This window comes from Eulemur rufifrons, chromosome 18 (genome assembly GCF_041146395.1).
Source record: "Eulemur rufifrons isolate Redbay chromosome 18, OSU_ERuf_1, whole genome shotgun sequence".
NCBI classification, from domain to species: domain Eukaryota; kingdom Metazoa; phylum Chordata; class Mammalia; order Primates; family Lemuridae; genus Eulemur; species Eulemur rufifrons.
Genome location: NC_091000.1, coordinates 54,813,279 through 54,829,039, shown reverse-complemented (window position 1 = coordinate 54,829,039; position 15,761 = coordinate 54,813,279). Strand labels below are relative to the sequence as shown.

The window sequence follows — 15,761 nt, the reverse complement described above, 5'->3', positions numbered from 1 at the left end:
CCAAGAGGAGAAGATCAAGCACTGTTTACTCGAACTGTAGAAAAAAAGGAAGGGATTTACTTAACACAAGTACCACCATATTCTTTAGGAAAATAACTAAGGACATCAAAGAAATGTAGATGAACTAACATTGCTTGGCAGTTCCAGAGCAACTAAAACAGTAAATTGTTATCATTACTCTAATTGGAGTTTTGTTTCTTTTGTTTTTAAGAAATCAGTCATCGTCATTGGGGCTGGTCCAGCAGGATTAGCAGCTGCTAGGCAACTGCATAACTTTGGAATTAAGGTAGGACTTTTTGGGACATGTAGTTGGAAACAGATGGTTGGCTGTTCCTTTTTGTCCACTTTTCTAAGACTTAGAAACCACTTTCTGGCCGGTCATGGTGGTGCACACCTGTAGTCTCAGCTACTTGGAAGGCTGAAGTGGAAGGATTGCTTGAGTTTGAGGCTGCAGTGAGCTGTGATTGTGCCACTGTACTCCAGACTGGATAAAAGAGTGAAACCTCATCTCCTTAAAAAAAAAAACAAAAAAAAGAAACCAGTTCCTATTTTTAGTGAAGAGTGCCAAATACATTATATCTTTATATTAGATCCTAGAAAAGTTACAAAATTTGAAATTTATTTGATGAAAAGGTAAAGGAAAATAGAAATTCCTACAGCTTTGGAGAAAGTTTTGGGCTCTAATGAACAAGATAGAAGAAATTCTGATTTAGTATTACAGCAGAAATTCTTGACTTTATTATTAACACGAAAGAGGTGATGGGAATAAGCTCTTGTTTCTGCAATAGTTTGAGACAACAAATAGCATGGAAATTCACCATTTCTTCTGTAAAAGTTTCTGAAATACCCAGTTAAATTTTTTATGCAAGTCAAAGATACCCTCTGAGTCTTATTCTGAAAAACAAAAACCTTTGCTTTTGGAAGCAAGATTGAATTAGTTAATCCATTGGTTGTGGTAGAATTAAACGACCAAGTGCTGTACATGTTTTAAGGTAGCCTGCTTCCCCAGGGTAGGATAAGGCAACATATTGTTGCTAAACTCTTGCTTTATTCCAGTTGTTCAAAATTAGCCAAAATAGAGACTTTGATGACAAAACGTGTGATCTCATATCTAATTTCAATTAAATTCATTCAAATTAACCATCCCACAGACTTCTGTGATTTTTTTTTTTTTTTTTTTTTTAGGTCTGACACATTTCTTCTTTTTAAAAACTTATTTTGTAAGAACTTTGTTTTTCAGTAAACCAAAAGTGTAAATTAATTGGATAGAACTGAATTAGTCTTTTCACTATTCTCCCACTGGCTAAAAGAAACAACACTCTTTTTACTTCTCTGTGGGAAGATTTTCCGAGATGAGAAAAGTTTTCAATAGCTATGCCTAAGAGAGATTTTCTCTTTGTTAAATAGAAGACCCACATCCTGGATTACATTATGTTGCTGACGAAACAGAAGAAATAAATGCTTGCATTTAAAAAATTTTTTTGTGTGTGGTATTAATCTAGAAAGTGTTCTAATTGATTATTTCAGCCTTAGACGTTAGGGCCAAAGTTTTTTGTTAGTTTGTGTTTTACTTGGGAAACCTACAGATTATATGACAAGGAAGGTTATTATTAATAGTACCCAAAGTCTAGGGAGACTGTCTTTAATGTTCACCCTTCCTCTCACGGGAAAAAGAAACTAGAAATGGGTGGTTCTGTGTAAAATTGAAGTCAGAGAAAGAGGGTAGGGAGGTAGAACCATGAGTTGTGGCCTTCCTAGTTAGAGAAAGTGAAGAATTTGGGTCTGAGAAAGAATATTCAGAGGACCCCTATTACTTTCCTTTTACTCTCCCCAAGTGGTGAAGGAGATGCCTAGGAGACCCCCCCCCCCGCCCCCGGTTTGGAAATAGATTCCTCTGAGTAACCTGAGAGATGGCTAGTCCTGGGAGGCTCTTCTTGAGCAGTTTGAAGAAGTGCTTATAGGGATCTAGAAATGAAATGACTGGCCTTGCAATGAATAGGACTCACCTCTTCAGTTAGTGCAACCCATGAAAGGAAGTGTGGCACTTTGAATCCCAAGGCTGCAGGAAGACACGGCCTTTCCACTCAGTGGCAGCTTCTTGTGCCACCAGCATTAGAAATCTGGAGAAGTCCCAGCTCCTCCAGAGGCTGAGGTGGGAGGATCACTTGAGCTCAGGAGTTCAAGGCTGCAGTGAGCTGTGATCGTGCCACTGCACTGTATCCTAAGTGACAAGAATGAGACCCTGGCTCAAAAAAAAGAAAATTTGGAGGTGGAGGAGATGAAATAGTCTGGGTGTGGGACCAATCTGGTTAGGTCAAGCCCATGAGGTCAGACTCACATGAAGGGCATACCATTTTTTTAAAAAAAAAAATAATAGTCATATCTGAGGGAAGTAAAGGCTTATTTACAATGCTAAAGGAATTTTGCTACATACATAGATATTTCATAGGGAAAATAATTACCTCTTTAACCTAGTTTTTAATGGTCCTTTCAAATTTGTGGGATACTATTTTGTAAAAGCTTTCAGAATGTATTTCATGTGTTCAACAAATCTTATCTGATTTGAGAAAAAACAGTTAGAGGACTTCGTCCAGTAGACCACTCCTTGCTAGAGTAACTCCTAGAATCTGGGTTATTTTGGACATCTACCTTGGTTTCTACTCACAGCGCCTGCTTTTTAAAGTTGTTTCTGTAGAAAAAGAATAAATTAACTAAATATAGAGGTTATTGAACAGTGCCATTCTGCATTTTTATCATACTGTATCTGATATGACTCTTGTATTTAGCTCCCCGGATTATCTTTTTAGGTAACGGTCCTGGAAGCCAAAGACAGAATTGGAGGCCGAGTATGGGATGATAAATCTTTTAAAGGCGTCACTGTGGGAAGAGGAGCCCAGATTGTCAATGGCTGTGTTAATAACCCAGTAGCACTGATGTGTGAGCAAGTGAGTTTCTTTAAGATTTGTATTGTAGATAAAAGAAAAACTGTTTCAATTCGCTTGTGTGTAGCATTTATAAGCTTCTAAAGTAGTTAACATATAACAGTCCCCTCTGCAAAGTAAATAAGAACAATTACACTCTGCCTTTCTAAGAAGGTGGAACTGGAGGATGTAAAATATTTTTTTTTCCCTATTTCTAAGATCTTTAATTTTATTTGTGTGTTATTTGCAGGCTGCTTGATTAGCTCATAATTTTGGAGTTGCCAGATTTAGCAACTATAAAACTATAGGATTCTCAGTTACGTTTGACTTTCAGATAAACAAGACATTTTTTAGTACCAGTATGTCCCAAATATTACATGGGTTATTTTGCATGCAATAATTGGGACATACTCATACTTCAAAAACGTATGCATTATTTATCTGAAAGTCAAATTTAACTGGGAAGCCTGTCTTTTATCTGGCAACCTTACATAGTTTCTTTGAAGACCTCTTAGGCCCAAGGCTTTTTTTTAAAACATTTATTGATGGTAAATTGAATTTCAGCCTCTGCTGCGGGTGTTCGTGTGTTTGTGTGTTCATTTACGTGAGGGTCCCTGGAGGAGATAGAATATTAGAGCAAGGACAGGCAGTGCCTATCATCTGAAACATTAGCCAAAAAGTTACAGAGAGCATGGTGTAGAAGCTGTTGCTACCATCTCCCATTCTTATAAAATAAGGTCGTGTAGATCTCATGCTATTTTTTTTCCACTGCCTGACTTTGCTGCCCTTCCCCATGAAGCACGTTTAGCTTTATTTTTGAGAGGTAGTAGACCCTTTTCTCCATGAGAGCTCTGTCTAATTTCAGCTTAGAACCTGTAAAATATTTTTTCCAGGGAAAATTATTTTCACCTTCTTATTCTTATTATTTTGAAGCTTGGCATCAGCATGCATAAATTTGGAGAAAGATGTGACTTAATTCAGGAAGGTGGAAGAATAACTGACCCCACTATTGACAAGCGCATGGATTTTCATTTTAATGCTCTCTTGGATGTTGTCTCTGAGTGGAGGAAGGATAAGACTCAGCTCCAAGATGTCCCTTTAGGAGGTATGGGGAGAATGGTGTTCTGATCGTTCCATCTCCGTTTCATTCTAACCTGAGCGTGATCAGTAGTAGGACCGTGCATTCACGAGGGTGGATGTCTGCGACAGGGATAGACTGATGAATTCTCCAGACTGTTCCTCGGGGGGAGCAGAACTGCCCCGGGTGCCTTAGATGCTTGTGTTGGGTGTGCATACACACGGACCTTAATTTACACAGTAGCTGGTGTTTGACAAAGTTATCTAAATGTTTAATTTTAAATTTCTCAGAGGAGCTTCCCTTTAAGGAAACACGTGGTAAGCACTGTGTGAATAAATCATCACATGTCTTTTCTAGATGAGGGTTTCTGTATGCCAGGATTTCTTCTCTTTTCTTTTTGTTGGGCCATAGGTTAAGGTTCTTTCAGTATATTTTGCTTAAAAATGCAAGAGTATATATTATAATTTGAGAATTTTAATTCAGAATCTTTTGGCTTTGGTACTTAAATGGGCACTATTAACCAGAACTCTTTAGAAAACTTGACTGCCTGTAATGCTCATTTCCACGAGGGTGTCAGCTGAAATTTTACTGTTATTGCTTCTTAAATTGATAGTTATATAACCTACAATTTTGTGACCTGAATGTATTCATTTGTAGTTCCTGGAAGCACGTTGAATTTTCTTGAAGTGTGAACATTTGAACTTAATTTGCAAGATGTTAATTTGCTCCAACTATATGTTTCTTTGCAAGGGCTCTGGATTCTTCAGACTGATATACACTTCATCTGTTTGGGGTAAACTCAGTAGCAGGGACTGTTTCTTTTTCTCCTTCCCCTCCCCTTCAGCTACCTCAAGCTACCACCTCTAAGAGACTGACCCCAGTGTAATTGCCCTTAGTAAATGCTGACTGACACAATAACAGAACACTTTCAGAAATATACTCTGGTCAACGGGGATCATTTAATCAAATGTTTTAGTGTCCAGACCAATTGGTGGGTTGTTTAAATTTTCTGGAGTTGAGAACAGTTATTATGCTGACTTGCAGGATGCTCTCAGAATTTGGTTAGTATTTTGCACCTGTGTGGTAGTTGCTGGCTGGGGTATTTTTTACATTTCTTTACGTTTCTTTCAGTCACCAAATAAAAAAGTTTAATGACATTGCTTTGCCTTGGCCTTGCATAAAAAAAGGTAAAAGGGAAGCTCAGCCTTACTTACCGTGTAAGTAGTTATTTCATCATATTAATATTTTATTAAAAAGCTTTAATAATAGTACATACATCTCTCTAAGGTTATAGTTATACCCTGCCTATTAGTATCTTAGCTGTCTGAGATCCCATTAACACAAAGTTGGGAAAACCCAAATATAAATACTAAGAGACTAGATTTCATTTAACAAAGTACGGTACTAAAGCTTTTAAATATTATTTACATAAAAATCACATTAAGGCCTCTCTAGGTCTGTTTATACTTAATTTTATGTACTATTCTAGCAATATTGGTTTTTCTTCTTCCATAAAAATGATGGGAAAGTAGAAACTGCATATCAGGAAGCAGGAATGGGACTGCTACAAAAGGCACTGAAAAGGCCACCAAGCCCCGTGGTCTAGGAGCAAATGCTTGGCACAGATCCAGAGGTCCCTTGGCCATCCCCATGTTACAATCTAGTGTAAGAATTGAAAGTGTTAATGAGAACCTTGAGCTATCCAAAAGAAGTTAACTGATACTTGGTTCTGTCTCTAGTCAGGCAAGTACGTGATACTTTATGGAAACTTGGTGTCTGTGATGTATGTGTTGGATGGTTGTCATCACTGAAAAAGTTATAAAGAAGTCACCTGCCTAAGGATACTTAGAATTAGTCAGACATGAGGCTGGAACCCTCTTCCACGCCCCAGAGCCCCCCAAAAGAAATCTAAGACAACAATGGGGATGATATCACAGGGCTGTGTCTGTATAGTTAAAAAGTCCAGTTGAGTGGGAGAGATGAGTGCTGGGGTTGATGACGGGGAGAGATTTCAGAGGCTTGCAGTAGCTGGGTGATGCTGGCCTGTAAGGAATGGACAGGATGGGGTGGGGTGGGATTCTTGTGATGGGGAGCTGGAGCAGCAGACCTGCATGGTTGGAATTTCCCAGGAAAAGATTCAGCAGCAGTGCAGCAGAGCCTGTAAGTGGACAGGTGGTAGTTGCTACCTTTAGGAGGCTAAAACCACAGCCAGCTGTGCCTGGCTATGGTTTTTGGCATTTACATAGGCAGCGGGGAACCAGTAATTGAAGATACTGAGGCAGAGGGCTGGTAAAAGTCCATAATGGGATATTCTTGTTTGGGAGAGACTGTAGCCAATAGTTAGTCTATTTATAGGTCTCTTAGTTGAGGAGAGATGTTATAAGAATTGACTTTAAGGTGATGGCAGTGGCCCAGAAAGGGAATGGTAATCCTCTCGGTGTGTATGTACGTGTATATGCAGGGCTGCTTTTTCTATATCTTGAGCAAAAGAGGAAACAGTTTTTCAACTAAGCAGAAACGAAACATGTCTGAAGATACGCAACCAACATAGCTTTGTTTCCTGTTAGGATAAACTTTCACTTCCTGAGAGAAGTCAGCCTGATCAAGAGATCCTTTTCCCCCTGAGTTTACCTGGGAAGAGACTTCGGAAGTTTTGGGTTTTGCTGTGTGAAGGAGGTTGAAAGCAAAGGATAAGGAATTAGAGAATCATGTTAATGCTATTTTTTCTGCTTTGATCCATTCCCATTGCAGAAAAGATTGAGGAGATCTACAAAGCTTTTATTAAGGAATCTGGTATCCAGTTCAGTGAGCTTGAAGGACAAGTACTTCAGTTCCATCTCAGTAACCTGGAATACGCCTTTGGCAGCAACCTCCACCAGGTGTGATTGGGTTTTGTGAAACGTGTGCTTTGAAAATACTTGTTTTTGCGTAGGCTTGTATTTTGTGTATCTAAATATTGAATTCGGCTAGTTTGGATAAACAGGGAGGAAGAATAGTTTTGCTTGTAAAAGTTTGAAAACCATGACTTCTGAGCCTATTAACCCCAAAGTGGTTTTTTTTTTTAATGTTTAACGTTTTTTTTTTTTTTAAACAAAAGAAATCCTTCTTTATTATTTTTTTTTTATTATTTATTTATTTATTTATTTGAGGCAGAGTTTCACTCTGTTGCCCAGGCTAGAGTGCCATGGCGTCAGCCTAGCTCACAGCAACCTCACGCTCCCGGGCTCAAGCAATCCTTCCGCCTCAGCCTCCCAAGTAGGCTGTGAGGCATGTGCCTCACAGGACTGCAGGCATGTGCCACCATGCCTGGCTAATTTTTTTCTATATATATTTTTAGTTGTCCAGCTAATTTCTTTCTGTTTTTAGTAGAGACAGGGGCTCACTCTTGCTCAGGCTGGTCTCGAACTCCTGACCTTGAGCAATCCTCCCGCCTCGGCCTCCCAGAGTGCAAGGATTACAGGCGTGAGCCACAGCGTCTGGCCTAAACAAGAGAAATCCTTCTTTAAATAATACATCTGAAGAAGCTCAATATGTAAAACCAAAGAAAGGAGGGCTGTTGGGCTGAATCATAGCAGGGTCTCTTTAACTGCCCTGCTTTCCTTGCCCTCTGCAGAGGCCCTTGAGTCATTTCTGTGGAACCATAGAGTCTAAAAACACTGCTCTCCAGACACCAAAATATAGTATCCTTGCAATTCTGGTCTGTTTATCTTGTTAAAATAAACTTAAGCTGGAGCCTAACTCATTGAGCCAACTGTGAACTTAATACTCCAGTATTCTGTATGTTGAATAGAAACTCCATGGATCATTTAATTTGCCCCCTTTGGGGGGACATCTCCATTTCCATCCGATTCTGCATTGTGATTGGAATCACACTGTTTTCCAAGATCTATAGAGTTTCCATGTTGAAGACAAATAGTTGGCAAATTTATATGGAGTTGATCAAACACAGTTTTGCCCTCATAGAATTCTCCTTTGCCAGAGTTGTCAATATATAAAATCAACTTTTATTTTTATCAAGGTATGGTACCCATGCCCAAGTCATATAGACCTTTTGTTCTAAAATAAACTTTCCTGTGTGTTATCAAGAGACATCTTTCTCCTGACAGAGGTGTCCACCTGGGCTGGTCTGTTCATCCCCCACCTCCTGGGTGCATGCCTTGTGGTTGGTAGCCCTCCCTCCTGCCTTGGGTGTCTGTTCCCACCTGGAGCTCCTTTTATTGGGACAGGCTCAGGGATTTACACTTCTGTGTCCCCTCAACCTCTCTTGATTTCCAGGTGTCTGCTCGCTCCTGGGACCACAATGAATTCTTTGCCCAGTTTGCTGGTGACCACACTCTCCTAACTCCTGGGTACTCTGTGATAATTGAAAAATTGGCCGAAGGGCTAGATATTCGACTCAAATGTCCAGTGAGTATTGACAGTGGTGGGAGGCTCTGGCTTTGCCTTGTTTGGGGAATATGTGAGGTTTTGGGAATGTGGGTTACTCAGGAGGCTGGGGTTTGCTTTGACGTTCAGCCAGTGTTATCAAGTACTTTTGTGTGTAGTTGTAGCCTTGTGGCATTACACATGTCAGGGAGGTAGCTGCTGCTGTTTGGAAACAATAGTGGCCCAGATACATTTTCATTAATGATAAGGTATTCAAATTGCTCACAATCTCCCTAACCCAATGCAGTTATTTTTGCTTTTAAATTTTCCCTTCAAATCTTTGTCCCAATGCATCTGTGTTGTACCTTATTGTAGTCATGGAGGTAATTTTATATATGTACATATATTTATTTATTTATATTTTACTTTATATCATATTGTAAATATTTTCCGTATTCTGATATGGTATTTATAAGTTTTAATTCCCTGAATTCAGCTGTAACTCTTTAGATCTCTGAATGCCAGGAAATGATTTTCCATACATAGCCTTGGAGGTGTAAACTCACATAATACGAGAATGGGAAAGGATCCTGGGTCACGTGGGCCCATCCCTCATTTTTTCATGGTTTTTGAGCAGGTGCAGAGTGTTGATTATTCTGGAGATGAAGTACAAGTTACCACCACAGATGGCACGAGGTTTTCTGCACAAAAGGTAAGTGCTAGGATTCCACTAGGTTAGAGCCCCTTACTGCCAGGGACCTGGAAGGAAGGAAAACAGTCTTTCCCACTAAGCGATTTGCCTTTGGCAGTTTGCCTTGGAGCCTTGTTGGATTTCTGATGAGTTATGTATCTCCACTTAATTTTGTGTAGATGTGCACAGCCGATTACATTGATCTAACATTGTATAGATTCATGGCAGATGGAATTCTGAATAGTGTTCCTCGAAGTGGGTTCTATGGAATGTTAGTCCTGAGAGTTGAACAAGAAAAGAAATTCCTTGGCCAAATAAGTTTGGGAAATATTGTATATTCCACTCTACTTTTAGGGTTAAATAGGAGTTATATAGGGTTAAATGAGAATATATTGAAGGCTCTGACAAGTCTTGCATTAAAGAAATCTATTTTACTTTAATTCTGTGCTCAGGGTTTTTTGTTTGTTTTTCTTTACCATGGAATCCTGTTTCAGATCAAGAACGTTCTATGTTTTCATCTTGAAACTGTCAGAAGTATCTTTATATGACTTAAATTTTTTTGTAAATGGCCTTAGTAAGTAAACAGGACAAGGTACTGCTGAATCTAATATTTGAAATCACACTGCGATTTATAGTATTGGTAAACAAAGTTGCTTACTTGGAGTAGAGGGGATTTAATAAACCTTGAAAGCTTATTTTAAGTTTAGTTATGTCTGAAGCGATTATCAAAAAATATTGATGAACTATCACTAGTCTCCTAGACAAGCTATGCTTTCTACATTTCAGTCATCTAAAGCCTGTTTCATAGTCCTTGATATTCATATGGAAGTAAAGGATTGCATGTCACATGGGAAAGATAGGGTCTACATTCAGAATGGGTGAGATGGGAGGTATCCTAGTAGTATTCCTAGCATTAACTAGCTCGGAGACTTTGGACATTCTCTTCCCAATCACCTGGGAGGTGCTTATAAGAAAAGTTGCAAAGGTCATGTTTTTAAAGCTTTCTAGGTGATTCCACTGTGCAGTCCTGGTTGAGAACCTTGGCTACAGGGTCCTTGTCTGTAAGCCCCCAGTATCTAAGGTTCTTCCTAGTGGTAAACATTTTTTAAAAATATTACTCTTTAAAATTACAAGTCAGCTGACAGTTCAGCCTCTGGTATCTGTAGCTCTGCTTCTTGGTGTCCAGGATGACAGGCTAGTTATGCTTCCCCTGCCTGGTCACCATCTGCCTGACCCCGGCCAGGCACACGTGCCCTTCTGTTTGTATTCCAGCCTTGCAAAGAAATTAGGGCACAGCTTCAGGCTGTGCTTTGAACTGTTTAAAGCAAATATTTTTATTTTTATGTAGCTAGCACACATCGCAGTTTATATTGGAAGTTACTCCAGAGTTGTAAGTGAAAGATTTCCAACCCAACAGGATAGACTGATAAACCTTTGACAAACTGTAACTCGATCTAGGCTGCTCCCACTGAGATTAGCTTTTAGTTCCCTACTAGGATGTGTTTATATCATTTGTTTGTTTACCCAAGTTCTTGTGCTTTTGCAAGCTGTTTTGTCATTAAGAAAACATCTAGATTTTACGTATTTTCTTGCACTTCTTATATATAATCTAACTGGGCAATTATTTTTGTTTGAGTTTTTTTCCTTAGTTGTATGGTGGCTGTTATCTCTAAACAGGTTATAAACTTCTTGAGGATAGAGAACATATTTTATACTTTATAAAGTTTTCATGTGGCAGAGGCTGGGTGCAGTGGCTCATGCCTGTAATCACAGCACTTTGGGAGGCCGAGGCAAGAAGATTGCTTGAGGCCAGGAGTTCAAGGCCAGCGTGGGCAACATAGCAAGACCCTGTCTCTACAAAGAATAAAATTTATCTGGGTGTAGTGGTGTATACCTGTATGTAGTCCGAGCTACTGGGGAAGCTGAAGTGGAAGGATTGCTTAAGCCCAGGAGTTGGAGGTTGCAGTGAGCTATGGTCATGCCACTGCACTGCAGTCTGGGCGACAGAGTGAGACGTGTGTCTCTACATTAAAAAAAAAAAAGTTTTCATGTGGCAGAAAATAGTGACAAAATCACAGGAAGAACTTTAAACTTCCTGTGATCCTAGAATTGAGGGCTAGGGTAGATACGGTGCTTGGTCTTCAGCTCCATCCCATGCTCTTCCTAGTGTCATCCTGTACCACAGATGTGGGAAAGTAAACACACACTCTTCCCAGACTGCCTTGCAGCTGAGGGTCTGAATATGAACGAGGCTCATCCAGTCTAACGCACTTGCGTGAGATTTGGAAGGTGTAGGATGGTTTTTGCTTTACTTCTGTTGCCTCTGCTAACAAGCACAGCGGTCAAGGTGTTCGGTTCTTCTGCAGCAGGGATAGTAGAGGTCCCAGGGTTCAGTCGTTAACTACGAGGGAGTGAAGGGGTGGGGTGTGGGGCACCATTTTGCTGGTCTAGGTTGATCTGTATGGGGTTTGATTTGGAGCTGGTAGCAGCAGTAATGGCTTTCTGAGTGTAGAAGTGGTAACATGGTCTGGAGCCAGAAATTTTCTGATTTTTATGGCTAAACAGCAGCTCTCTTTGGCCTCGTTTTGTGATGTGGTTTTGAGAGTCATTCTTGAAGGCTCAACTTTTCATCTGTTTCTTCAGCCCTTCTAAATGATTCTTTAGACCCACTTGAGACCCTGTGCCTTTCTCTTTGGAAAAATTTCACGTGGCTTTACACGGTTAAGATAATTCCTAATGTTATATGCTTCACCATTTATGAAGCATTGTAGATCTTAAGTTTTATGTTTTACCCTAATCCTTTGAGGTTAGTGGGGCAGCTATTACCTTCATTTTATAGATGGTTGGCAGAGATGAGTGGCAGGGCTTGCCACACGTTAGAAAGGATCAGAAATGATAGCGTTCTCCTGACTCCATATTTAGGGCTATTTCCTCTTATAGCACTGCTTTTCAGGGTTGGGGGTCTGCTAATTCGTCTTACACGTATTGTTAGCCATCAGGACTTTTGTACAAATTCCTTTACGTGGATGCCACTTCTGCTCAGCCAGGCACCCATTTGCAGTGAACAACCTGCACCATCGCCCATGGCAACCCTTATTCTTACCATGTTGATAATCTCACGATTGGCAATAGAGAGCTTAGAGTTTGTAAGAAACTATCTTTCAAAACACTGAGATTTTCCTGGAAATAAACCCACGGAGCAGTTGTGGTGTTAGGTTCTGTTGCTGCTTGTGTGTTAACTGTTAATTATTTCCCACAGGTATTAGTCACTATACCACTGGCCTTACTGCAGAAAGGTGCCGTTCAGTTTAATCCGCCGTTGTCGGAGAAGAAGATGAAAGCTATCAACAGCTTAGGTGCAGGCATTATTGAAAAGGTGACTTAAACTACTTCAGCCTCAGAACTAGAGAGATTATTAATAATATCAGATGATAGGCTTTAACTTCTGATATGGGGTATCCATATTTGAATCTAAATAAAACTCAGAGGTTTCCTTTTCATTTGAATAATTGCTCATGAAGAAGACAAAAGAACATTAAAACAAAAGCAGGATGCCTGGCTGAGGTTTGTGAGTTTTGACTTTAGGAGAATGAATCTTATTATTCCAAGTTTGAATTTGGTATAAGCAGTTCTTTTTTTCCCCCCCTTTGCTTTCCTTGTCTACCTTCCACTCTTTGGCCCCAGTGAGGACTTGGTTTCCTTCCTCTGCCTTCAAAATCTCCTTTAGCAGACTCTGCAGTGCTGCAGTCGATCCTGGCAGACCCATACGTAGTAAGAATTGAACTTGTGAACATAAGCTTTGAGAACAAATCTCAGCAATGATTTACATCTTCAGATTAGCCTGCAGGTTGTCGGCGGGTCCCACCTTTACCCATGGGAGTGTAGAACTGAATGGCATAAAAAGTGGGAAGTCACCAAGAGAATAAACGAGGTCAGCAGAATAGAAAGAGGGAGTATTTTGGTTTGTTCTTGTGAACATAGTTTGTTTTTAAGTAGAACTACAGGTTGCTTCTTAGAGATTGCTTGTGCTTTTGATACGAGAAAAGACTTAACCATCTTTCTCTTGCTTACTTTCCAGGTTGCCTTGCAATTTCCTTATAGGTTTTGGGACAGTAAAGTTCAAGGGGCTGACTTTTTTGGTCACGTTCCTCCTAGTGCCAGCAAGCGAGGGCTTTTTGCTGTATTCTATGACATGGATCCACAGGTAAAAATCCTTTGTGAACTGTGCTTTGAATTCTCTTTTTAAAGTTTAGAATTTGGGCCGGGCGCGGTGGCTCACGCCTGTAATCCTAGCACTCTGGGAGGCTGAGGCGGGTGGATCGCTCGAGGTCAGGAGTTCGAGACCAGCCTGAGCAAGAGCGAGACCCTGTCTCTACTAAAAATAGAAAGAAATTATCTGGCCAACTAAAAATATATAGAAAAAATTAGCTGGGCATGGTGGTGCATGCCTGTAGTCCCAGCTACTCGGGAGGCTGAGGCAGGAGGATTGCTTAAGCCCAGGTGTTTGAGGTTGCTGTGAGCTAGGCTGACGCCACGGCACTCTAGCCTGGGCAACAGAGCAAGACTCTGTCTCAAAAAAAAAAATAAAATAAAGTTTAGAATTTGGCTTGATGATTACTCACATGTCAAGCTCAGGAATTAATGAATATTGTGGAGACATGTGATCATGTGTATATTCTGGGAGGACATACAGTCTGGGACATTTTCCTATAGGACAGGAACCCCAATATTTGCCAGTACTGATGTTGCTCCCTGGGACATGAATGTGCTGCTTGTGGAAACTGTTATTTTTGGCCGACAGGGGAGTTCCTCTTAGGAGAGCTGGAGACGGCACAGCGAGCGAGAGGGGCTTGAAACGTGCTCCCTGAGGGTCCCCTGGTGCACTGTGAGGGAGGGGTCTGGGTGTGACGTGAGGGAGGGAAGGAAGAAGCGAGGTCGTCCCTGGAGCTCCATAGCTGTGGCGGTTTTCCCTGCTGTCGCTTTGCTGCCACCCAGAAGAATCGCAGCTGTTGTTTCTTACTTTCTCTCAGTTTCAAGAAATTATTAAAAAGGGCTCTTAAAAAGGTTTCACCTGGGAACCAAGAGCAGAATTTCCTTACCATTCTGGAAGAGTTTTTTTCCCCCATTATTTCATCTGCGGATTTCCCTTCTCAATCTCTTTCTTCTGAAACAAGTTGTAAGTGAACGGCCAAGGGCAGCACGAATTCGCTGTTACGTTGCAGTAGAGCAGACGGATGGGAAGGCGCGTTTGTGAGAAAATGGCTGGCAGTTGCAGTGGGGCTGAGGGACAGTCGGAAATCATGACATTTAATTTGTGGGGATGAGGCCCTTACCTTCTGGAAACAAGCCTCTAGAGACTTTTATACCCAAAGCAAAAAACGCACCCTGCTTTTGTCTTCCGGGCCTCCAGAAGAAGCACAGCGTGTTGATGTCGGTGATTGCTGGGGAGGCGGTGGCGGCCGTCAGGACCCTGGACGACAAGCAGGTGCTGCAGCAGTGCATGGCGACGCTCCGCGAGCTGTTCAAGGAGCAGGTCAGAGGACACCCGTCTGGGAAGGAGGATCCCATGCTTGCTGTCAGTGTCACGTGCTGTTCAGAGTGGGCGTGGAACCTGAGGCCACCAGTGTTACCGAGGAGGAAGGGAACCAGGCAGTGGGCCCCGCTATTCTTTCTTCCAACATCCCGCCTTCCACTTAGGCACCCAGCTGAGTCTTCTGGGGCTGCCATACCATCATCTCAGCCACAGACTGGGGGGCTCACACAACAGAAATTTATTTTCTCGCAGTTCTGGGGGCTGGAAATCCGAGATCAAGGTGTTGACAGGGTTGGTTTCTCCCGAGGCCTCTCTCTTTGGCTTGTAGGTGGCTGCCTTCTCCCTGTTGTCCTCATGTGGTTGTCCTGTGTGTGTGTCTGTGTCCTCATCTCTTACAAGGACACCAGTCAGACTAGATTAGAACCCACCCACCGACCCCTTTGTAACATAATTACCCATTTAAAAAACCCTGTCTTCAAATACAGTCATATTCTGAGGTCCTGGGGGTCAGGACTTTGTAGGAATTCGGGTGGGACCCGGTGCAGCCCGTAACAGTGCCCTGTCCTTCTCTTTACGCAATTGTCTTCCTTCCTTTTCTTCCCCTCACATCATGCACACCCGCTTTCTCTAAGGATGTGAAGGGCTCAACATTTTCTGTGGATTCTGTATTTGCCCAAACCCTAGAAGCTTTGACGACAACCTTCCTTTGAAAGAGGGACATTGTCCAGAATTTTCTTATATCCCACATAGACAGTCTCCTTTCTGTCGTTTCTCCAAGGAGCTAATTTATATTAGCCAATTTACTAAATTTCATCATCTCTGGAGATTTGTACATGGTTGTGGCTTATGTCTTTTTTCTAATAAAGCAGCAGAAACAGAAGTGACTCAAAAGTTACATAAATTAGAGGGACATTCAGCTATGTTGCTAATTTTACATGAGAGGATGTAACTAGTGATGTGATCATATCACACAATAGACCCTCGCTTGGGTTTTTTGTCCAAAAGGTTGTTGTTAGTTGTTTGGAACTTAGCACACGGTTGCCATAGGGATATTTTTCATGGTGATGCTTGTCAGAGGCCAGCCGGCAACATTACAGTAGTTCCCCCTCATTTGAGGTTTTGCTTTCCATGGTTTCAGTCCCGAGATCAACCAGGGCCTGAAAATATTTAATG

At 41.3% G+C, this 15,761-nt stretch overlaps 1 protein-coding gene across 3 annotated transcripts in view; it reads left to right on the top strand.

The window, feature by feature from the left end:
• KDM1B (lysine demethylase 1B) overlaps window positions 1-15,761 on the top strand; it is a 51,219-nt gene that overhangs the window by 30,080 nt on the left and 5,378 nt on the right. For all 3 annotated transcript variants that reach the window (XM_069492878.1, XM_069492879.1, XM_069492880.1), the window contains 9 exons: window positions 212-286; window positions 2,808-2,945; window positions 3,855-4,026; window positions 6,751-6,878; window positions 8,275-8,406; window positions 9,002-9,076; window positions 12,315-12,431; window positions 13,134-13,259; window positions 14,466-14,588. In XM_069492878.1, coding sequence (XP_069348979.1) covers window positions 212-286; window positions 2,808-2,945; window positions 3,855-4,026; window positions 6,751-6,878; window positions 8,275-8,406; window positions 9,002-9,076; window positions 12,315-12,431; window positions 13,134-13,259; window positions 14,466-14,588 — 1,086 coding nt within the window. The remainder of the gene's footprint in view (window positions 1-211; window positions 287-2,807; window positions 2,946-3,854; window positions 4,027-6,750; window positions 6,879-8,274; window positions 8,407-9,001; window positions 9,077-12,314; window positions 12,432-13,133; window positions 13,260-14,465; window positions 14,589-15,761) is intronic.